The sequence below is a fragment of the Natator depressus genome, chromosome 1, assembly GCF_965152275.1.
Source record: "Natator depressus isolate rNatDep1 chromosome 1, rNatDep2.hap1, whole genome shotgun sequence".
Taxonomy (NCBI): Eukaryota; Metazoa; Chordata; order Testudines; family Cheloniidae; genus Natator; species Natator depressus.
The window spans coordinates 149587715-149612786 of NC_134234.1; the positions used below are offsets into that span (position 1 = coordinate 149587715).

The 25072-nt window shown below is 40.8% G+C and overlaps 1 protein-coding gene across 6 annotated transcripts in view; it reads left to right on the plus strand.

The window, feature by feature from the left end:
- Positions 1–25072, plus strand: part of SYTL5 (synaptotagmin like 5) — a 171869-nt gene that overhangs the window by 79161 nt on the left and 67636 nt on the right. For all 6 annotated transcript variants that reach the window (XM_074968770.1, XM_074968778.1, XM_074968761.1 and 3 more), the window contains exons 4-5: positions 18320–18435; positions 23266–23398. In XM_074968770.1, coding sequence (XP_074824871.1) covers positions 18320–18435; positions 23266–23398 — 249 coding nt within the window. The remainder of the gene's footprint in view (positions 1–18319; positions 18436–23265; positions 23399–25072) is intronic.

Consider the following 25072-nt stretch of genomic DNA (forward strand, 5'->3'; position numbering starts at 1 on the left):
TTCAAAGTTACAGCATGTCTGTACGTATTTTACAGCACCACAGTATCTCTTGCTTAATCTGCTAGACTGATATATCAGCATTATGCATAATTTTACTTTTACTATACAATTCATAAAGTACCATTTTACTCCTAGATTTTTAAATGTAGTGAACAGGTTCTTATTGCAAGCAGGTGGTATCTATTTGTATATTCTGAACTGTGCAGAAGGCACTTTGCAGACAAGTAATGCTAGGTTCCTGCCCCAAAGAGATTACCATGTAAATAAACAGTGTACTAATGAAGGATGGGAGATGGGATGCAACTAAGAACATTGTGATTGGACAGTGTAGATTTTCATACCTTTTGATACTGCCACAGTTCTAGTTTGGATTTGTTCAGTTTTATTTTCAGACATCTTATTTAATTTTTGTGCAGGGAAGGCTAGGGTTTTAGGCATTTTGAAAGAATTGCATTTGAGGAGAGGGTTATGTGATGGCAGAGGGAGAAGGTACGGAAATGAGTGGGAACATGACAGGATGGAGCAGTTAGTCATGCAGCTTGCGTGGAGTGAAAGAGGTGTGAATAGAGGGGCAAAAACTTCAACGTTATTTTTCAGCTGTGTGGTGTGGATCTGTAAAAGGTGTCTATTTCCTTCATGGTGGTTTCATTGTGCTTGTATCTTGGCGAAAGTGTTCCCTGTAAACTACATTTAATTTAGTATTCATGGAAGATTCCAAATTTGACACCCCTGAGGAATGAAATCTTGTCTATCCACAAGACTGATACAGCATGAGCAACAGCTATTCAAGCTTCCCTATCCCGCTCCCACCAATATGACTTAGCGTTTCTTTTGAAAGGGACCACCTGTAGGACTGAGGGGGCAGTTTAGACACTCTACTCTTTCAGTGCTTGGCTCTTTGGTCATCTGATTCTTGACTTTTCTGCTGAAATCATCACCTGTGTGCTATTAACTTCTATTTCGGATGTGTAACTTCTATTTCTGTCTGCTATGAAATGAGATCACCCAACTCCTCTCACATAGGACCTTAAGCTGCTGTTGGACAAGAAAGGCTATTCATCATTACCAGTGTAGTCCACCTTTTTAATCCATGATCTGTAGGTGGATCTATTACACTTGAATCATCCATTTTTTCTTCAGTAAGCTTCAAAAGCATTTCTCTTCAAGTCATTGGAAAGCCTACTATGGTGCAGCAAAGTATTGTTGTTGGTGTGTGTACTGAAAATAACACCTGTGTGTTTCTATCATGGCTGGACATATGAGTGTATTGTTGAGTTTGCCTGATCTGAGTAGATATTCTAATGTAGATGGTTGCCAAAACACATAGCCATGAAAGAAAATCTGAACATCACCTGTCTCTTTCTTTAATAAACTTCCATCTTTCACTCCTCTTGATTTCTCTAGTTTGATTTCTCAGTCCCGCCTACCCATTATGTCAGAGGTATCCATGGCATTTTCTGTGCAGTAAGAAGGCATTTTGTCATGTAGTCCATGACAGATTTTCAGCACTATTCTAATATTTACAGTGGCTTTCCATTCAAAAGTCAAGAAATCCAGAGAAAGATGTGGCAAATTATGAATATGCAGCCTTTATCTCCAAATTATTTAAAAATACTTATAGTTTTAAATAAAATGATGTAACTAATTATCAGATAAATGTAGGGAATAATATTGTAGCATCAGAATATCTGAATGAAGGAGGAAAGACAATGTCGAAAAACGCCAACAAAACTTTAGTACAGTCAAACCACCACAACAGCATCTACTTCCCCAGAGTCAGCAAAAGGCAGCTCCAGCTCCCCCAAACACCACTTTGTTTTAATTGCCCCAGCCTCTCTCTCAAACCACACTTGCCTTCAGCCCTGCTAATGGCGGGGAGGGAGTTGGCCATTACAATACATTCACTACATTCTAGAACTCTCAGAAGAAAAATCACCTCATGAAGAACTTCATTAAACTCTGTGGGTGGAAATTTTAATATAAAAAATGAGATCCTCAAGCATTTTTAAATACAACATAAAGAATCTAGCTTTATATGCAAATTGTATTCCAAAAGAACTATATGTCACTAGAAAACAGAAAATGAACACTATTATTCATGATCAGGAACAAGAGAATTAGTTATCTTGTCATCTGGAGCGTCCCCATTTTAACTGGCAGAGATCAAGGTTGTAAAAGTGCCCAGAAGTCATGAAATGCAAAACTAAGGTTGTCCCACATTCTTAATTCTGCCACCATGTGTAATACAATATAGTTAAGCTTGGCAGAATTCAGTATTTTGTATATATAATTTTGACGGATAATATTGGTGTTCATTTTAAAGCATTTTTTTCCCAAATTTTATCTATTTGAATTTTCACAGTTGAGGGAAATTGGGGGAGGGCAATAGACCTTGAGATTCAAAAAGTTAAAGCTTTATAACCATTAAAACACAAATTGTCAACATCACATGTCAAAATATTAGAGTTTGATTTAAGGATATTTAATTTATAAAAGTTCTTAAGCAGCATTTTTCATACTTTGCCTATCTTTAAATCTTTTACTATTATTGACGGAAATGTTTTTTGCTGGTTTGTGTGTGTACAGTAAAATCAACATTTACTGGCATTTACTGATTAAAAAAATAATCCTATCAAGCCTAAATATAGTCTTTAGTCACCTGTTCATAAACTTAGGGTCTTCTATAGTTTTAATCACTGTAGTATTTAAGTACTTCCCTGGATAAATTGAACCTGTATTGTGAGGTCCCTAATGGACTTCAAAGTTTTCCCTCCTTCTTCCCTTTCTGCATAAGGACCAATTGTCATCAATAGTTTTCTCAAATGAATAGTAACTGAGAAATGTTTAACCTTGGATTGAAACTTTCCATTTTAATAGGGCTTTTTTCGGTGTATTTACTAAAATCCTGTCAATAAAAACCTTGGTCAGTTTGTGTTTTAAACACACCTGTTTAACAAGGTGCCTGTGATAGGTTGGGGAAAGCCCTGTTCTGCAGTCAGAATGCCAGGAAGCTTGGTTTGAAACTTCAGGCTATAAATATTCCTAATTATATGTATGGCCTACATCTTTTACTCCTGTGGAATGAATAAATAAGTGAGGTTAAATGCCTGGACAGCCAAGTTGCCATAGAAGTACGTAGCAGAAATGAGGAGCTTTATCTGCATCTTTGAAATAAGTATGCTGTCTCCAAGTAACAGGAAAAGTCATCAGTAATGTTAATTACTTTCCATAGCACACAACGAGCCTAAAAACAGAGAAATTTCAAACAAGTTAACACAAAAATCTTCCTTGTGGTTCTTACTGTTTTTAATTTCAGTGACTCTTCAGTGACAATTTGCCTGGTTGTCTTTTTTTTTTTTAATTAATAATTACACTTTTTTTTTCTTTCCTCAAGAGCATATTGCAAATATTTTGGGTGGAAGCAAACCCACAGAAAGGGGTGTGTATGTGTGCCTGCACGTACGTGTGGGTGTATAAGATGGTGGATTGATTGTATAGTAGTTATCAACAAGAGTTTTGTCAGCAGGAGCTAATCTCAGTAACTATAAACTGTAGCAAGTTACCATAAGTAAAAGTTCTGATCAGCCCAGGCTTCATCATCCAGTTTACAGAGCCAGGGTGTGGAGCCCTGCCTCCCCTAGGTGTTCTCCTGCCTCTGGTTCCCCATCAGCCATTCTTATAGCTTTTCCCTTGAGCACCTGTGCAATGGGAGTCGAAAGGGAAGCCAGAGTTAACTACTTCGCTTTACTGGGGGCCTGGTACAGCTCTTGTTCTCTGTCACAGCACACAGTTCTGTGAGTAACCTGCTTGTCCAATGAGACTTTTCTGAAGTAAGTTGTAGAGATGGATGAATTTCTGTCCCACTGGAGATTCCACTGTTTAGACATTTGTTTTCATCCTGAGTGAAAAGCTAAGAAATATTTTGATGTGGAAATGTTTTGTTGCAGTTCATCTAACCAAATTGAAATGCTTCGTTTTGGTTTAATGTTAAACTGAGTCTGCCTGAGCTTCCACGATGTCTTACAGGGGTTGTAGTTCGGGTGCCCCATGTCTCCCATGTCCTCATTCTCCTATATGGGCTGGACGCCCTGACTGGACTATATTTTTTTTATGGTCTGTTCCTGTCCTGGGCCTCCCTAACCAGGGCCATCCCACAACATTTTGGCACCTGAGGCGGGGAGCTCAAATGACGCCCCCATGCCCCCTCGCTTGGGCCAAAACTTTGAAAGGTCTCAATTCTGCCTTCTTCCTGTTCTACTCCTCTCATGGTACTGCTCTGCTACCTACCCCAATAAAGGAGAACTAACAACTTAAAATGCCTTGTTCAAAAATTTTAAGTAACGCTTAACATTCAAACGCCTGAACAGCAAATGTAACTTTTCTTGTCTGCATAGTAAACACTGGCATTTTTATCTGTTTGAATAATCAAAGTGGTGCTTTCCGTGCCTTCTTGATTGCAAAGATTTGAACTGCTTCCTGAAGGTCCACAGTCTGGGCCAGCTCATGCGCTAGTGAGATGGTTGCAAGGCCGACCAGCCTCTCCTGTGTCATTGTGGAGCGTCTATGTGTTTTTATTAACTTCAGCTTGGAGAAGCTGCGTTCTCCACTGGCAACTGTTACAGGAAGTGTTGGAAGTATGCGCAGAGCAACAAAAGTATTTGGAAAGACGGTGGTCATCTTATTTGTGCACATATATTCCAGAACAGCCTTTGGAGTTGATCCTGCTGAAATGTGATCTTGAAAGGACTTTCAGTTCATCACCTAAATCACTCGCATCAATATCGCGCATGTCATCATGTGTCAACACTGTCTCTAGTGCCCTGCATTGCTGGTCTTTTTCAGGTATAGTGAGGAGTTTTGGAATATCCTACAACATCCCAAATATACTGCTGTGTTCCTTGAGCTGCATGAAACGTTCTTCAGCTGACTGTATTGCACAATCTAGCACCTGGTTAAAGAATTCAACTTTGAATTGTTGTTTGGGGTCTCTTATGGGATTATCCCGTGCCTCGTAATCAAAATGTCTTCTTCTTTGGTGACTCTTGTATTCTTGAATGGGTGGGAAAATAGGTTCAGTGTGAAGTTTCTCTGCCAACTTCTGTGCACTCTTCAGAACATTTTGAAATCCCTCATCTGACCGGTAAGACTGTAGGTATGACTTTGCTTTGTCCGGTTGTTCCATTGCCCCAGATATATCAAGGTCAACACCTTGGAGTCTCTTGCTTACAACATTTATTTCAAACATTATGACATGCCACAACACTAAGCCACACAGAAATTTGAAGTTATGTATGTTTCTGGTGATTCCATTTCCCTCTGCCACTGTTCTCCCATGAACAGTTCCTGTCATAGCATTATCCTCCATAATGGCAACTATGGTATCATCTATCTTCCCAATTTGGTGTTCGATAGGCTTTATCGCCTCCTCTTGACTTTCCCATAGTGTGTCACTCAGTGGTTTCAGTGTCAGAGAGGATGTTCCCAGATATTGCTTCAAAATTTGCCATCAATGAGTTGATGCAAAGAAAAATACATAGATGCTTTGAATTACATTAAAAAATCCAGCAGCCTCACTAGAAGCTGATGCTGCATCACTGACCACCAAGTTCAGAACTGCATGGGACAAAAAAAGCTCCAGGGTTTAACTCTCAGATCTGTGTCTGCACTCCTCTGTTCTTTCCTCTCACGTTGGCACCATTATCGTAGCCCTGCCCTCTCATGTCAGCTATCGCAATTCCTGTATCTTCCAGCTTTTTAAGAAGCACATTTGTCATACCAGCTCCTGTACTATCATCAATGTCAATAAATTCTAGAAAATGCTCTCTGACAGTCACCTTTGCAGGGACATTTTCACTAGGTTCCGTTGTTGTTACAAAACGCACCATTAAAGTCATTTGTTCCGTATGGCTGATGTCAGGTGTGCAGTCCAGAATAATAGAGTAATATCTTGCTGCCTTCAGATCTGCCACAATCTTCTGTTTGACTTTTGTTGCCAGTAACTGTGTGATCTCATTTTGAATTGTTTTTCCAAGGTAGAGGTGTGTGTACATTTCTTGGGTGGTGACTCTTCTTAGATGCTCCTGGAGTACAGCATTAAACTCCGCCATCAGCTCCTCAATTTTAAGTAAGTTTCCATTGTTTGGCACATACAGCTGATCTGAAGTGCCACACAGTGCTAGGTTTGGGTAGCAAGTATTCTCACAATGGCAATGAGCCTTTTCAGACCATTTTGCCAGTAAAGAGACTCTGAGGCAATCTTCTCTTGATGCTGATCATCTATGGTGGCCTTTAACCTTAGTCTCATCTCAAGCTCTTTCCACCTATGGAATGCTCTCTCATGATTTGCTGCCTTCTCGTGGCATGCCAGATTTCTATCCAGTTTTTTCCAGTCCTTTGTTCCTGTAGAACCCAATGTGTCTGGAACATTAGACTGGAAGAGTTTGCAACAAAAACAGTATGCAGCATTCTGGGTTTTTGAGTACATAAGCCATGGCCTCTCCACTTTGTCACCATTGGGGATTTCACGCCAGTAATGTGTTGGATGGAAATGTCTATTTTCACTGTCTTTGGGGAACATGAAGTTTTTCACTTGCTGTGGCCATGCAGTACAAGGAAGTCCCTCGGGCTACTGCTCAAGTGGGTCCACAGTCCTGGATCATCTAGACTTAAGGAACTAACCTCAGCAGCGGCTGTTTCTTGTGCCTCTACCACACTCTTCTCTGATCTACACTTTTTTCTTCAGGAATGTGCATGGTTACAGCCATTTGAGATGGAGATATGGATGCTGCAGTGGCTGCCAGGTCACCTGCACTCTGACTAACTGGAAGATCAGGCATCTCCTCACCACTCACATCCTCAATGGGGCTGGAAGGCTCACTGTGAACATTTGTGTCTATGTATCTCAGGAGAGCTCCTTCCTGCTTAGATAGAAAAGCTTCCTTTGCTTGCTTTCTTTTTCTGAATGCTGCCCCAAAGGGGCATTTTCTTCTTTCACTCATGACTGTTGTTCTGTGCCAGCTATAGTGGCTCTCAACACTCAATTGAAGGGGACAAATAAGCAGGCTGGTAGCAGGGCCTGAGTCAGGGAAGATATCAGCGTCTTAAGGACCTAACCGGCTCCTACGTCAGTTGACTGCCTGTTCTCCTCAAGTGGGTTCAGGGAAGCAGCAGGAAACAGGAAGCTCCCTGAGAAGCTGTTGTTAATCAGTCCAGGTTCCTGGGGGTGCTAGAGAGGTACATAAGAGGCTCCTCCTCCTCCTCTCTCTCCCTGCAGCTCCTGCTGCTGTGTGTTATTCCCTCTCACCTTTTCTCCTTCCTGTCTGTTATGTCTCTTGTGCCCTCCTTCCTCCAGCACAGCACTCCACCATCTCTGTGCATGTAGAGCAGAGAGAATACATATGCAACAGCAGCAGACACAATTTTCTAGCACACTGGTTCCTAGTGGCGCCCTCCCCACAGTCTGGCACCTGAGGCGGCCACCTCAGTTCGCCTCATGGTAAGGCCAGCCCTGTCCCTGACTAATGTGGCAGTTCCACAGAGGGGAGACTGCAGTACGTGAGGAAGCCAAGCTACGACACTCATGAGGCACTGTGGCAGCTCAGGCAGACACAGCTTAATATGAAAGCGGTCCAAACCGAAATGTTTCAATTCAGATTGGCCCAACCCAAAAATGAATTTTTTAAGATTGTCCTGTTTGAAAATTCTCTGAAAAATGGAAATTTTTCCATGGAAAATTTCTGTTTTGTGGAAACCACATTTTCCATTGGAAAAAAATATTTCAATAGAAAATTCCTGACCTGTTCTAGTAAATGGGTAGCTCCAAGTGCATATTCACTCTTGTAAAGAAAAAGGCAAAAACCGCTGGGATTACCTGGCAGTTTAATAGTTAGGAAACACATCAGGAAGGGGAAGGAGAGGCTGAAAAATATCAAATTTAAATGAAATGGGCATGGGCACCGCACAGAGCTGTGCTGTGCTTTAGTTGTAGAGGAGTCTGCTACCGGATGCAACCTCCCTTGGCAGGAGAGGGTAAGTGATAGAGTTGCAAGGGACTGTAGGATTTCAAATAATTGCTCACACTATTGAGCCATTTAGTTCAGGACACGGGACTATGTAGATTGATGAATAATATGTGATGAGTCAATTGAAATGCAAAATAAAATGTACAGCACCCAGCTGATTCAAGTACATCAATGTTGTTACAAGGAGGGGGGGGAGAAAAATTGTTCTCTTTTTTTATCCTCTGAGGATAGGACAAGAAGCAATGGGCTTAAATTGCAGCAAGGGAGGTTTAGGTTGGACATTAGGAAAAAGTTCAGGGTGGTTAAACACTGGAATAAATTGCCCAGGAAGGTTGTGGAATCTCCATCATTGGAGATTTTTTTAAGAGCAGGTTAGACAGACACCTGTCAGGGATGGTCTAGATAATACTTAGTCCTGCCATGAGTGCAGGGGACTGGACTAGATGACCTCTCGAGGTCCCTTCTAGTTCTACACTTCTATGGTTCTATGATTGTGCATGATTTTCTTTAAAACAATCCCAGGCATTTAAGGTAGGGGTAAGAGGAAGCAGACAAAGTTATTACTGTCATAATCCTCTTGCTTGCTCACTAAAGCTATTGGTCGCAATACACTCTATCTGGCGCTATACTGGAGAACCCATCCAAACCTTACTTTGATAAAATGCATTGGAAAGCGTATTTTTTATCGCTACACTTGCTATTGAGAATGCAAGAGGTTGGCTTTTGGAGGGGTGTAAGTAAAAGAATATCATGTTTTCATATGTGAATTTGGATCTCAGGTCAGTTTAAAAAAATACTCTAAAAGCTTTGGTTCGGTGTCCCATTAAATATACTAAAAAATTATCTAAGTCATACAATGCAGTTTGGTCCCACATCAGGATTTGGAGAAAGAAAAATAGATTGCTAGGAAAAACACTCCCATCTTGTTACAGTTATCAGTGTCTGAAAATAATAGAGTGCAAGAGACAGTTTCATTTCTAGTTCTTCAGTTTTAGTTTTGGAATTTGAGATGCAATTATTAAATTCAAACTTCAAGACAGATTTAGGAATTCATTTTATATTTTGAATGAAAAAGTATTTTTGTAGGTAAATGGATCTGATGCTCCTAAAGGAGATGAAGGATTAAGCAACTGTAACCTGAAGCCCTTTCCATAAATTGTTCACTGTAAATTGAAAGTATGGGGTGTCTGACAGTTAACTCTTGGACTCCCTTGCCTTATTAGAAGATATGTATTTCTATACATATGGTCTATGAGATATGAGCTTTTTAACAATGAAGGCTGCTGTGACTCAAGATCCTAAATTTTTTTTGCATTGATGATGAAAAAGACAAAGATATAAGGTGGTGACACTGAGGTTTCCAAGCCTGTTCAACCTGTCAGTTGCTATGACTGTCTACTTATGATTTTCTTTCACTATGGATGGCACTAGACTTGGCCAGGGAGGTCAAATGCTTGGTAAGAATCCATATGTCCTTATTCTCCACATTTCATGCAGCAGATGATAGGTTTTACTTTTATTGTTTATTTCAGGCATGTCTGTTCAAATCAATTTTAAGAGTAGAACTATTCTGAACCCTCCATAAATTCTGTAGCTGTGTTGAAGGAGAAGAATGGGCTTAGTCTATCTCACAGGAAAGCAGTTCTAAAGTTACTGAGGTATAAACATTTATTACAGTGCTTTTCTTAAACATTACCAATCAGGTAATGCTACAATCTGAATTGGTCACCAGCTTCCCAATGTAAAATAGCATCTAAATTGTGTCTGTCAACCTTCTTCATGCCTTGCACCACTTTCGAAAAGAAGAAAAAAATATGACCCACCAACTATATGTAACCCTTCTGCCCGTCAGAGTTGGCAGCAACAAGAGCCGGGTTCAGTATCTAGGGGTTCCATTCTAATAACACAATGAAAAACCAGCTCGAGCCCCCACCCAGTGATCTGGGACAAATATATACCACCCCCCAGGTGCCTTTAAGAGGCAATACTTCCCCTCTCGCAAGAGTCTGAGTGTAGCAAAAGCCTTTTAATAACAGAGAGAAACAATGTGGCATTATGCTGGGGAAACAGCACCAACAGGATTCATAATACAACCCATGAGCAAAAACCCACTCCAAGCAAATTGGGCCTTTGGTTCTTGAGTACAGCAACCCAAAAGTCACCCAAAGTCCCAAAAGTCCAACAACCCAAAAGTCTCTGTCCCTGGTCAGTGCAGCCCCAGAGTTCAAAAGTTTATCTGTAGAGTTTTACCTCCCAACCTGGGTGGAAATGGGAGGGGGGGAGTTAAGGGGCACCTTACGTGGTCTGAAGCCAATTGCCCCACCTTTCCGTGGGGCTCTGCTCTGCTCTGCTCCACCAGCCATTCCATGAATCGCTCTGCTCTGGCAGCTGCTCCACTCCACCAACCATCCCGTGAGCCACTCCAGCTGTCTCGCAAACTGCTCCGCTCCACTAGCCATCCCATGAGCTGCACCAGCCATCCTGCGAAGTGCTCCACAATATAGCTTCGGGGGGCCCCCCCACTTAACACAAGGCTCAGTGATTTCAGCTTGTAGTAGGGGAGCCTCAGTGCTGGTGCACCATTGGCCCAAAGTGATTTCAGCTTAGCAGCCTGTAACTAGACTCCTATTGGAATCAAAACTAGCTCTGATATTCCACAGTGGAGAGAGGAGAAGGTGCAATTGGCATGTAGGACCCTCCCCAGGGAGCCCATACCACCAGGCATTAATACCTGTCCCCAGCCTCTCTGTAGTCGCTGGGTTTTGGAACCCATGACCCTTGCCTAGCGAGTGCTGCTTAGTTGATGGTGAGTCCCTCCATCATAACAAAAGGCCAAGTACAGTTCCACTGTCCTTGATTCACATAATCAGGATAATAACAGTTTATTCCTGCCCCAATAACTGAGAAACTGGGGCTCCTACAGCAGCCAAAGTGACCATTTAGGTGGGGTGGGTGCGCCTATGCAAATGAGATCAGCCCCTGAAGTTCTTTTCCACAACTTGCCACACCTCACCACCAGATGTCAGGGTAGAGCTCATCCTGACTCTGCTTACATATATCTATTAAATACATACTTGTCATGTTTATGTCAAATTTGTCAGTTTCATGAACAAATAAATCTAATGTGGTGGCAACGATGCATGTAGATTTTAAAATACAGTAGCTTCTGCTTAATATGATCAATTTGGTTAGAGTGGTGAATGAAAACACAATTTATAGTTTTTAGCTGTACTGCCACATAGTTCCAGAGTCCTTCATAATACTGCACAGTCACATGGTTTCTTGCCTGCTCAAACCAACATGAAATGGCTTCTTTAACATCTCCACTCCATCTCTGTTTAGCTTCCAATTTGCATTTTCAGGAACAGTGACCTAGCAAGCAGGAATTAAGTTCTTAATAGCTGCAGTGCTGCACGCTTCCTTGGGAGCAAGGGCCTCTGCAGGTGGGCACCAGCTCCATAACAGTGTGAGCCATAGTGCTGCTAGTAGCTTCCACTGTAGGAGTGTCCTAAGAGAGAAATCCTTATGTGGAGGTGTTAGATGTGCCGTGCAAAGGATCTGTTACAACAGTTAACTCTTCCATTCTGTCTCATAAATGGAAATTAGGTTAGTTTATTTAACAAAGTAGCAGTCCTCATCATGCTTGAAATCACTGCATGGCTCATTTTCAGGCAACCAATTGGCAAACCACCCAAAACTCGTCTGCAGTCCACCAGTGGTCTGTGGGTCATGGATTGAGAACCAGTGAACAGACAGTATTTACTGATTACCAGGAATCTGTTAGACATGTCAGCAGTCATGCAGATCTCACAATGAAGTTTCTTTCAGATGCAAAGGATGTACACGACTAAACAGGAGAGTTGTTAATCTCACCAAAGCACTGCCCAGCCCTATTAAATGCTTTAATTTAGATGAAACATCCCAAGAGCATTTGTTGCCAAAAATAAATTGGAACTTCTGTCAGCAGCTTCTACTTGTTTTTCAGGCCGCACAAATTATACTAGACATTTGCCACATCCAATAAGATCCAAATGTACATTTTGCATTTGTGCGCCACTTGGAGGGAGTATTGATGATTCAGTGAATTGCCTTTTCTGATTAAATGAACTTTTCTTAGCTATCCTGTAATCAACCTCTCACAGCAGCATTGTTGCAAGTTGGGATGGTGGTGGGGTTCTGGCATTACAATTTGTTATAAATGGAATAGCCAAAAATACTGTAAACTCTGTTTTTTCAGCCTTTTATTTGACAACCCACCATGCTCATATAGAATGCTTTCATGTCTAGCATCTTTCATGCATTATATAACATTCTTTATAATTATTTGAAAAGAAAACAGAAAAGATTCTCCTTTTTCCCTCCACCATTGCAATAAATTGAACAGGTAAAGGGGGAAAAATTGTGGGCCAAATTCACTGCTGTTGTAACTCATTGATGTAACTGGAGTTACATTGACAGGTAATTTGGCTTAAAATATCTTCAAGGCTTAGCCTTAAGCAAAGAGCATCTGCTTCACAAACCAAATAAGGAAGAGTCCTACTTTTGAAGAGCATCACAGCGAAAGGTTCAGGATGATGTCAACCATTATTCTACTCTTGCATTTTGTATCACAGACAAAATCATCTTTTATGCCAGTCTGTCTGTAATTTACTGTATTTATTAATTTGCACCCTACAACAATAAAAAAGGGCATTCAGAACTCTAAGGGTCCCTGATGCAAGCTACAAAAACAGTCATTAAATTAGGTTTATATAATCCTCACCTCAACTGCCATTTACCTAGCATTGGTGACTTCAAGGAATTCTAACTAGCTAGCAAGTACTGAGCCTGTTGGCTTATCCAAGAGCTACTCATCCATTTTCATTTTCATTCCATACTTATCCAGATTCTGTTGTATTAAGGGATTGCAACTAAAATAGATATCTGTACTATTACCTGATGATCCCTGAAGGACCTATTCTCTGGGGTAATCTCTCCACTAATCCTCGTTGATCGGGCTTTGCCTGCTTCTGTATCGTGACTAGGGACAGCCCCAGCACTTATAGGGCAGTGCAAGGGATGTTGGCTCTACCCACCTGGCAAACCACTGGAAGTTTTTAATGAAGCTAATGAAGATCTTCGGGTTAGTAGCAGGATGGCTAATGGAAATGAAGATATGGATGTAGAAATTACCACATCTGAAGTGGAAGTCCAACTCAAATGGCTTAATGGGATTAAATCAGGGGGCCCAGATAATCTCCATCCAAGAATATTAAAGGACCTGGCACGTGAAATTGCAAGTCCAATAGCAAGAATTTTTAATGAATCTATAAACTTGGGGGTCAGATTTTCCTGGATGTGATAGCTGAGAGATTTCTTCACCAAATAGTGGCTTCAAGACTGAGCTTGATAAGTTTATGGCGGGGATGCTGTGACAGGACTGCCTACAATGGCATTTGGCCCATTAGCAACTGCCTGTAGCAAAAATCCCCACTGGCTGGAGACAGGACACTAGAAGGGGAGGGCTCTGAGTTACTACAGAGAATTCTTGCTCAGGTAACTGCCTCCTGGGTCTTGCCCACATGGTCTCGGTCTAACTGGTCACCATATTTGGGGTTGGGAAGGAATTTTGCCCTAGGTCAGATTGGCAAAAACCGTGGGGGAGAGGGTGTTTCGCCTTCCTCTGTAGCATGGGGCCTGGGTCACTTGCAGGTTTAAACTAGTGTAAATGGTGGATTCTCTGTAACTTGAAGTCTTTAAATCATGATTTGAGGACTTGAGTTACTCAGCCAGAGGTTAGGGGTCTATTACATGAGTGGGTGGGTGAGGTTCTGTGGCTGCAATGTGCAGGAGGTCAGTTTGGATTATCACAGTCATCCCTTCTGACCTTAATGTCTATGAATCTCTGAGCGTGTGGTTTAGAAGGCGTGCACCAGCTCTCTTGGATCAAGGGAAGTGTTGGTGGTACAAGACTTGGGAAATTAAGATGTGCAAGTAAGAGAGAAACAGCACTTTGGGGTTTCATTGTCAAACTCAGGACTAACCTTGGAAAGAGTTAATGAACTTTGTAGTTCAAATTGCAATGGCAATTTAGTCAACGGTAAGTCAGATGTAGAGTGCTAAACTTATGATAAGCCTTACTATGAAGAATTAGCACCCACAGAAGATTATGCTATTGGTGAGTAGTGACAATATATATTTTTATCACACATAGGGGAAAATTGTTCTTCCTGTTAACCAGAAGCTGTGTGTTCTCCAATGAATTTTTGGTTTGTTTTTAAGTTTTGTTTTTAAGCGAACATCCTTAGAAAGTAAACAAAAAAATGGAGTGGAAATGGTTTTCTGAATGCCTTTTGGGCAATAACTAATTGATTTCTATTAATTGTTTTTGCATTGTCATCAACAGGCTGCAAACGAAAAGATAAGGCAATAATCTTTCATTATCATATTTGCAGGCATATATCTGGATTTTGGTTTTTTTTTTTAAACTTATTCTGGTAGTGCTCACATAAACTTAATCTATAATTGGATGAGACAGAATTGCATTCGTGTGAATTCTTCATTGACAATAGAGCCCTATTCAGTACTCCTCAGACTTTAGCCAGGCAAAACTCTCTAAGTTGGAGTCTTGTCTGAGTAAGAAGTACTGATCAATGCCCTAAAATCATCTGTAATCGTATCCATTCTCACACAAATTAAATATGATTTTCTTTATCTGATGTGTTTGTAAATGAATGAAGGTAATGAAAAATCACACTCTGCTGGAGTCGTGTAAGATTTTGAAACAGTAACAGTTACTTAGACTTTCTTTAAATGTAGAGGCAAATTCTGTCATACAATGTCCATCCACTGCCATGGATTCACTGCTGGGAATCTTGTCCTCTCTTTCCCAAGAAAAAGGACAAGCAGAAGAAACAATTAGAAAAGGAAATGAAAATATTTGCTGTTTCTATGAACAGGCGAATAAACCTGTTTGTTAGGAAGTTGTAGTATTCAAGCACAAATTGGTCATGAACACAAATGGAGCTAAATCAGTGTTTTGAGTGAATATTCATGGGAAATACTTGTAGTCACCTAACTCTATACAACGCGCAATTCTGTACTCAAAAGCTTTTAACTGTTACAAAAATTATAGCAAAAGGTGATGTGTCCATGCAGTATTTCCATGGGGAATAACATGAGAAAGGGCTTGGCTACACTTACATTTGATATTGCTCTAACTTGCTGGCTCAGGGGTGTGAAAAATCCAGCGCTTGGAGCTAATCCCCTCATGGAGGTGGATTACCAGGAGCGTTGGGAGAGCTCTCTCCCAGCGCTCGCGTGCGACCACACTGGCACCTCAAAGTGCTGCCACGGGAGCGCTTCCATGACAGCGCTTTGAAGTTTCCAGTGTAGCCATGCCCGAGGTGTTTTTTGTCTAGTCTTCTATACTTTGAAATTGAGCATTGATTGCACATTGCAGCTAAACATGTCTTGATGGTATTCATTGAGATGTCAGTGAGAGTGGCAACACTTAAACATAATAAAACCATTTACTGTATTTGTGTTTGCAAAGATAACAATTAGCATCAATAACATATCTTACAGAAAATAACAGCACAGAATAGGACTGCTTTGGTGCCTGAATAGACTACCCGTGTTGGACATCCTTCTAGGTGCTTCAGAGAAGCAGCATTCTGCAGATCAGTAGTTATCAGAAAACTTCGTTATTATGAACTTGAGCCATGTAGCTAATTTACACAGGTACTATCAATTGAAAATATTTCAAAAAGAGGCTTCTTAACAGACTGGAAGAGTGCTTTACAGACAGGAATGTTTTATGTATGAGTGGCATCAACTTTTATTCAAAATGTGAAAAGTTCATTGGGGTGGGTGTTGAAACAATTGAGAGTACTAAGGACTTTTGTCAACCAATGTTGACTGAATTTCCACATTTCTTGACTTTTCAAGGATGAATCCTTATAAGGGCCTGAGAACTATAAAGCTAAGTAATTCTGCCAGCCAAAGGATGTAGGATGTAATACTCTTAACAGGCTACAAGCTAAGACTGATGGAAATGTAGCCCATAGATCAGCTTGGGAACCGTTAAAGTTGGTAATCTTAAATTGTTTGTGTGTGTGTGTGTGTGTGTGTGTGTGTGAATAATTCTTGCCCAAGAGAGGGAAAATTGTGATTTTAGTGCATAGATGTTTCTTGGTACAGGTGGTGTTGCTAGTGGAGCCATACAAGCGTACAGTTGTTTTGTGGTTTTATATCCGTGATGGAGTGCTGGGAGCTAGTTGATGAGCCCGGCACGCCGACCACTTAGGCATCAATCAGCTCCCCCGGCGAAGGCTGATTGGGGATGTGTTAGCTAATTGGCTGATCAGGCTGGGAGGTTGGATGAGCCAGTAGTCCATCAACAGAGGCATATAAGAAGGACACAGGAGAAAAGTACTGGGGAGGAGGAGGAGTGACCATGGCTAGCTCTTCCCAGTATGTGTGGAGATCTCAAGGAAGAGAGACCTCTGTTCCTCCTCAGCCCTGCAGGAAAGGGCTAAAGGTAGAGAAGCACTGTGTATACATGGGACAGTATTGGCATTGGTGAATATAAATCACAGAAAGTTGCCACTCAATGTGCAGAGTCTGAGAGGTTCCTGGGGCACCTGAGGGTAGAGATGGACCACTCCTTGTTACAATACCAGATTATGCACTACTGGAAATGCCTCCCAGTGTTAGGGTTGAGTTCAGTGAGTTTACAGGTGTTGAGAAAAACGATTGGAGTAGTTTTTAAATAGCTATGGAGGTCAGTGGACACTCAAGATTCGATGCAGCCTAGAGTAACAACTCCTTCCCCTTCAACCAGTTTCCATAAATAAAAATAAAATCCTTTTGTATGTAGTGATTTCTATTAGTATTAAGCAATTATGAGATAAGACAGCCTTTTATATCAGGCTTATTTATTTTACTTTAAAAATGTTTTGATCTACTTTGTTCCTTGTAAAAATGAGGGCTGGTAGCAGTCAGTAACCAAGCATGTGGCAAGCAGGTGCTGGGTAAGCTTCATTGTACAGTTTTGCTAGCGCGCCTCAGTGTGGACCTGCCAAATGCTGCTCTTCCAGACAGTGTTGGGCCTCTTCTAAGCAGAAACCGCATATCTGATTCAGTTTTGGTGGTTATGTGAGCTAGAATGGGACCGCCAAACTGCTTTTCACATATGACTAAACAGGGCCTCTGGGAATGAAGGGACACCCAGTATGGTGATGTCTATATTGTGGTTGGGGTTATGATTTGCAGCTGGTGTAGACATCAGATTACCTTACACAATGCTCTGGTGAGATTAGGTGATATTATTTTTCCAATTTTACAATTGGGGAGCTGAAGCACATTGATGTTCAGGCCTCAATTTTCAGAAATCCAATTAATTTTGGATACCTAAGGGCTTGATTCTTCAGAGTACTTAACATTATACATGTTCGAATCACTGCTTCCATTTCTTTCAGTTGAATGGTCAGCACTGCTGCAAATCAGACCCCAGGGTCTCATATTGCTTACCCAGAAAATGAGGAACACCTGTGAAAAATTTGTTTTAAGTGACTTGCCCAGCATCACACAGGAACTCTGTGCAGAGGCTGCTATAGAATCCAGTTCCCCAGGGCAACCTTCAGCTGCCTTAATCATGAGACCCTCCTTTCTCTTCCTGTAGTCCCTTGCCTCATTCAGTACAAACCTTCCCACAATTCTGCAGAAAACAAAGCAGAGCTTCTGCAGACAACAGGGTCTGGGGGGGTGGGGCGGGGCGGGGCAGGGCGGTTTGCCCTAGTAGAGACTTCTCTTCCTGTGCCTCCTGCTCCTCTCTGCCCCACCCTCACTTCTGACCCTGCTCTCCTCTCCTCCTATCTATCCCTCATCCCATCTCTTAAAAAACATTTGGGGCAGGGGAAGGCATTGTAAACTAAAAACTGAAAACGTTTATTGGACACTAAATACAAAATCAAGAACTTCTAACTTCTATTGATGATCAAAAATGTTTTGGTTTCCAGTTTTTCCTGAAACCATGAAAATTTTGATGAAAATCAATTTTTATGCAAGCTTCCATTTAACCAAAAAGTCATTTTTCACTTAGGAAGGAGGGAGTTTTCACAATTTTTCTACCGAATCTATTCTATTATATTCCACTTTGCAAGCTAATTTTTGATTCTTTAGCTTGTACTGTGTGACTGTGATCCACAGCTGTATGTGTGCATGTTGGGTGGACAACGTCCTGAGGATTTAAGAAACAGTTTTGGCTGGTTGGAACAGTTCATGTGTGCATTTTGTTTTGTTTCTTTCTCATGTAGACAGCTAAGGATAGTGACAGGTGAATGGTTTTTTGAAGAGAGGGCAAAGCGCTTCAAGCAATCCAACATCCTTGGAACTGATGTTGTCAGACAGTCCATCCTACGCAAAATTCCAGGTAAATATAAGAACGCACAAGAAAAGTTGTTCTCTGTTTAGGCTTATATTTTAACCTAGTTGTCAAAATGTTTTACCAATGTGGGTTTTATCCTTCATATTATAGAACTCCTAGCCTGTATCAATACTTTTAATAGAGTAATAGATTCTAAGGCCAGAAGGGACCATTGTGATCATCTAGTCCGACCTCCCGCATAACACAGGCCATGGAGCTTCCCCAAAATAATTCCTAGAGCAGATCTGTTAGACATTTAATCTAGATTTAAAAGTTGCCAGTGTTGGAGAAACCACCACAACCCTTGGTAAACTGTTCTAATGGTTAATTACTCTCATTGTTCAAATTTATACCTTATTTCCTCTCTGAATTTGTCTAGCTTCAACTGCCAGCCACTGGATCGTATTATACCTCTCTCTGCTAGCCCATTATTAAATATTTGTTCCCAATGTAGGTATGTGTAGACTGTAATTAAGTCACTTCTTTACCTTCTTTTTGTTAAGCTAAACAGATTGAACTCCTCGAGTCTGTCACTGTAAGGTATGTTTTCTAAACCTTTCATCGTTGTTGTGGCTCTTCTCTGAACCCTCTCCAACTCATCAACATCCTTCTTGAATTCTGTGACCAGTTCTGATGCCCACTATTCCAGCAGTGGTCGCACCAGTGCCAAATACAGAGGTAAAATAACCTCTGTACTTCTACACGAGATTCCCCTGTTTATGCATTCCGTGATCACATTAGTTCTTTTGGCCACAGCATGATCAGCTGATTATTTATCGCAACTCCCCTCCCCATCTTTTTCAGATCTGTTGCTTCCCAGAATAGTCACCATCCTGTAAGTATGGTCTACTTCCAGTGTTCCTAGATGTATACATTTATATGTAGCCATATTAACACACACATTGTTTGCTTGCACTCAGCTTACCAACAGTCCAGATATCTCTGTATCAGTGACCAGCTCGCTTCATTTATTTACCACTCTCTCTGCAAACTTTATCAGTAATAATTGCATGTTTTTCTTCTAGGTCATTACTAGAAGTGTTAAATAGCATAAGGGCCAAGAACCAATCCTTGCAGGGCCCCGCTAGAGATATACTCGTTCGATGATGATTTCCCCGTTTACAGTTACATTCTGAAACCTATCCGTTTTTCATCCATTCATCTTAATTTTGTATCATTCTAGCTTTTTAAACAAAATGTTGTGTGGTACCAAGTCAAATGCCTTACAGAAGTCTCTCTATTACATCAACTCTATTACCTTTATCAAGCAAACTTTTATTCTAAAAAAAAAAAAAAATCCAGTTAGTTTGACAGGATCTATTTTTCATAAATCCATGCTGATTGGCATTAATTATATTACACTCCTTTAATTCTTTATTAATCAAGTCACATATCAGTTGCTTCATTATCTTGCCTGGGATAAACGTCAAACTGTCAAGCCTGTAATTACCCGGGTATTCCTGTTTACCTTGTTAAAATATTGGCATGACATTAGCTTTCTTCTGGTCTTCTGGAACTTCCCTGATGTTCCAAGAGTTATTGAAAATCAATATTAACAGTCCATCAAGCTCCTCAATCAGCTCTTTTAAAAGTTTTGGATGCAAATTATCTTAATAAATTGATTTAAACTCTCTAATTTTAGTTGCTCCTGTTTAACATTCTCGAGATACTAGTGGAATGGAGAGAGTGTTGTGCTATATGACATGATTACATAGTCTTCCCCACACAATACAGAACAAATATTTATTGAAGATTTTTTGCTTTTCTTCATTATTATTGATAATTCTACCATTTCCATTTAGTAATGGAATGATACTATTGTTAGGATTCTTTGTGTTTCTAATATACTTTAAAAACTCCTTATTGTTCTTAACTCTGCTGGCCATAGATTTCTCCTTGTGTCCCTTTGGTTCCCTCTTCGGTTTTCTACAGTTACATTCATTACTATCAACTTCCCCTTTCTTCCATTTGTTATTTCTTAATCTTTTTTATCTTTTATAGTTGTCTTCTAAACCCGGTGATATTTTTAACCAATATGGCCTTCTTCCTTGATTGTGGCTTCTTTGGAATCTAGTAAAGTGTTTCTAAACAATTCCCAATTATCACTGAATTTGAATAGTAATTATGTATTAGTCAACTTTTTTATTTTGCAACTAAGGTCTGAAGAGTACCGGATGCTTTACAGAACATTGAAAAGAACACCCTCTCTACTCTGAAGAGCTTACTATTTGTATGTGATCTTGACCTAAATAAACATAGACAAATTATTCAGTAGTGCAAGATCTCTCAAATTTCATTTTCTGGATCCTTACATACAGACATTCCAGCATGAATTATGCTGACCTCTAAACACTAACTATCATAGAATCATAGAATATCAGGGTTGGAAGGGACCTCAGGAGGTCATCTAGTCCAACCCCCTGCTCAAAGTAGGACCAATCCCCAACTAAATCATCCCAGCCAGGGCTTTGTCAAGCCTGACCTTAAAAACTTCAAAGGAAGGCGATTCCACCACCTCCCTAGGTAACGCATTCCAGTGTTTCACCACCCTCCTAGTGAAAAAGTTTTTCCTAATATCCAACCTAAATCTCCCCCACTGCAACTTGAGACCATTACTCCTTGTCCTGTCATATGCTATCACTGAGAACAGTCTAGATCCATCCTCTTTGGAACTCCCTTTCAGGTAGTTGAAAGCAGCTATCAAATCCCCCCTCATTCTTTTCTTCCGCAGACTAAACAATCCCAGTTCCCTCAGCCTCTCCTCATAAGTTATGTGTTCCAGTCCTCTAATCATTTTTATTGCCCTCCGCTGGACGTTTTCCAATTTTTCCACATCCTTCTTGTAGTGTGGGGCCCAAAACTGGACACAGTACTCCAGATGAGGCCTCACCAATGTCGAATAGAGGGGAACGATCATGTCCCTCGATCTTCTGGCAATGCCCCTACCTATACATCCCCAAACGCCATTGGCCTTCTTGGCAACAAGGGCACACTGTTGACTCATATCCAGCTTCTTGTCCACTGTAACCCCTAGGTCCTTTTCTGCAGAACTGCTGCCGAGCCATTCGGTCCCCAGTCTGTAGTGGTGCATGGGATTCTTCCGTCCTAAGTGCAGGACTCTGCATTTGTCTTTGTTGAACCTCATCAGATTTTTTTTGGCCCAATCCTCTAATTTATCTAGGTCCTTCTGTATCCTATCCCTACCCTCCAGCGTATCTACCTCTCCTCCCAGTTTAGTGTCATCTGCAAACTTGCTGAGGGTGCAATCCACACCATCCTCCAGATCATTAATGACAATATTGAACAAAACCAGCCTGAGGACCGACCCTTGGGGCACTCCCTTTGATACCGGCTGCCAACTAGACATGGAGCCATTGATCACTACCCGTTGAGCCCGACGATCTAGCCAGCTTTCTATCCACCTTTTTGTCCATTCATCCAGCCCATATTTCTTTAACTTACTGGCAAGAAGACTGTGGGAGACCGTGTTAAAAGCTTTGCTAAAGTCAAGGAACAACACGTCCGCTGCTTTCCCCTCATCCACAGAGCCAGTTATCTCATCATAGAAGGCAATTAGATTAGTCAGGCATGACCTGCCCTTGGTGAATCCATGCTGACTGTTCCTGATCACTTTCCTCTCCTCTAAGTGCTTCAGAATTGATTCCTTAAGGACCTGCTACATGATTTTTCCATCTTTGCCACTGCTTTCCCCCCCATGGAACTCAAATTGTAATTCTCTGTACTGTACTAAACTTTTTTTTTTCTTATTCTGCGTGGGGGAAGACTTGCTAAGTGCTAGATCACAGGCTGTATACCAGCTTCTTTGTACCTCTTTATTCTGAGGCAACATCTTAACTTTCCCATCACCTAGATACCCATTGCACATGCACACACATGTTTACACATGGATAATGTGGTCTGCTTCACTGATCCAACAGGGGATAGCACATATTACATTCCTCAGAGCTGCATGCATGTCTCACCTCCACTACAGCGTCACCAGTTTAAGGAGTAGGAGTTATTTCTGAATACAAAGGTCCCTCCTCTCAGATGAACTATTTTAACACTTCACCCACATGCCACCATCTAAGTACAGCCTGTGTTTTCCAGGTAGTGTTTATCATATTCAGCAGCTAAGTTACAGTGACTAAGTGTATTTAGGAAGAAGGAGGGCTGGCTGCTATTAAAAGAAAATTACTATGAATTCTGATATTCTACTTGGCAAAATTTTGACCTTTCTGGTGTGTGTGCCACCTCAAGAATTATCCATTGGCACATGACTAGTATTCTTGGTTTTCTGTCTTTATTTTATGCAAGATATCGAGATGTATATTTTGTTTATATTACTGTATTTGTGTATTTATATTTTTGTTAGATATATTATGAGAAGAAAAGGTAATGTCCAAAGCATTTTGTCCACATTTTCCTCCCAGTTGAAAACATTTTTAATGCAGAGAATGTGCTCTCTCACTTAACACAGGAAGAGCTATAAACTGCAAAGTGTATTTTTTCCATGTTCCTCCATCACTAAATTTATTTAATTTATTAATTAGCAACACAGTTGGGGGCATAATTCAATGGAAAATGTTGAAAAACAAAACAAACAAAAAAACCAACAACAACCCACCTGCATCAAAGTTCTAAAATAACTAAACTAAAACTGGTTACTTTTGTGATGCTTTCTTATTTAAAAAAGAAACTGAGCTATGCAAAAATGGCTTTGTGATAGTCTGAACAGGTTTTTTTATTAATTTAAAAACAATATTCTATTTATATCAGATGCACACTTGGCATATGTTGTCTTTATTTCTCCGAATATTTTTTTTTCTCCTTCAGATACTGTTTCTGGTAAGAAAGAAGGAGGGCAAGCCAAAGATCACGCCCAGGAGAATGCAGAGCAAATGCAAGATACCCCAGCTTCCTCCACAAGTGGGCAGAAATCAATATTCAGTGGACCCAGAAAGATAGGGTAAAGTCTTGAACTTTGGAAACTGATCATTCAGAGTACAGCACCTCTGAGCAGATTTTCTTTTGAGTCTCTCCAGTCTCCCTCTCTCTCTTTCTCTCTGTGTCTCCAGTATTGCAGAGCACACCAAAATCTCCCAGGGTTAGAAACAATCTGCTTTGAAACAATTGCTATAATTAGACTGCAGTCTCCTAGGAAATGCAGCTATAATTACCTTTTGCTACAAGGTAGCAGCAGAAGGCAATGGCGACTATTGGATTTTTCCTCCTGGTAAGAGGTTAACACTTCGAATTTGAAGTGTTTCTAAGTGTGCTTCTACTCTGAAAAATGGCTGTAAAAATGGCACCTTGAAGCTCCATGTTTGTTGCCTCTGAGTGGCTTCCGCATAAAATTAGCTCAGTTCACAAGGAAAATGATGTTTTGCCCCTAACTTCCAGCTCTGTGACCCCCCCCCCCCAGGTGATCTGAAAGCTATGTTCTCTTTTCATGAAGCCTCTTCAGTAAATAAAAATAGTGCTTGGGCATATGATGGCCTCTGTGACACCTGTGCAACCCCGTTGTTTCCAGAACATTCCCTCATGTTTGTAAAGAATGAGCGATACACGTGCGGTGGGGTTGAATAGTTGTTACTGGGGCATAAATTGGCATTGATGCATGGGGAGGACAGAACTCAGCTTAACTTTCAGCTCGTGGGCTGAGTTATCCAGGTTTGCAATTAGAAAAACAACTTTTTATTGGTAAATTGAGCAAATTTTGACAGGGAACATAGATCCTATAGTCACTCTTCATAGGAAAAGCTCTTGGTTAAGAGTTTGCTAATTACTACTGACTGAATTGCTATCCAGGTGCATCTACAGCATATAGAGTATGTAAATTATGAGGGCTGTGATGGTCAGGGGAATAGAGGAGTGAACTGGACAATCAATCCAAAACTTCACTTGATTTTTCCTCATTAACGTTGGATAAAAGAAGCAGCTGTGGCTTCTGAGTACTCCTATGCAGATGAAGGGGATACAGCCTAAGGAATCGGTGGCACTAAAAATTGCATTTAATTACAGCTCATGCAGATAATAGCCATGGTGAAGGTATCCTGAAAATCGGCCTCCTTAGTGGAGTGGAGCATTTACCGTCTTTGCTGTGAACACTTAGTAGCACAGTAACTAAATGTTTAGAGAACTGATTTATGCCTGTTTCTTATCTTCCCTTTTTATTGCAATTCACCCCCAAATGGGAAAATCTGCTATGGTTAAAATGTCAATATTTCAAGTGACAAATCGTCTCCAAAGGGGAAAGATTTATTGCAGAGAAAGCTAGGAAAACATGGGAATTGTCATATTGGGTCAGACCCAAGCTTTACAGAATCTGGTATCCTGTCACTGACTTTGGCCCAATGCAGGAACTCAAGAGGAAAGTGTAAGAAACCCTCACTAGACAGCTTTGGGGTTATCTGTCCCTCATATTAGGCCTTATCGTGGTCTCTAATACTTAGTTTGGCTGATTCCCTGGACACAAGGTGGTCTGCAATAATAATAATATCTAAAATTATTAATAATTCCTCCAACATTTTATCATTAATCTTCATAACTCTGGACATTCTTGTTATCCATGTAAATATCCAATTCATTTTTGAATCTTGCTGAATTCTTGGCTTCAACAGCTTCCTATGGCAATGAGTTC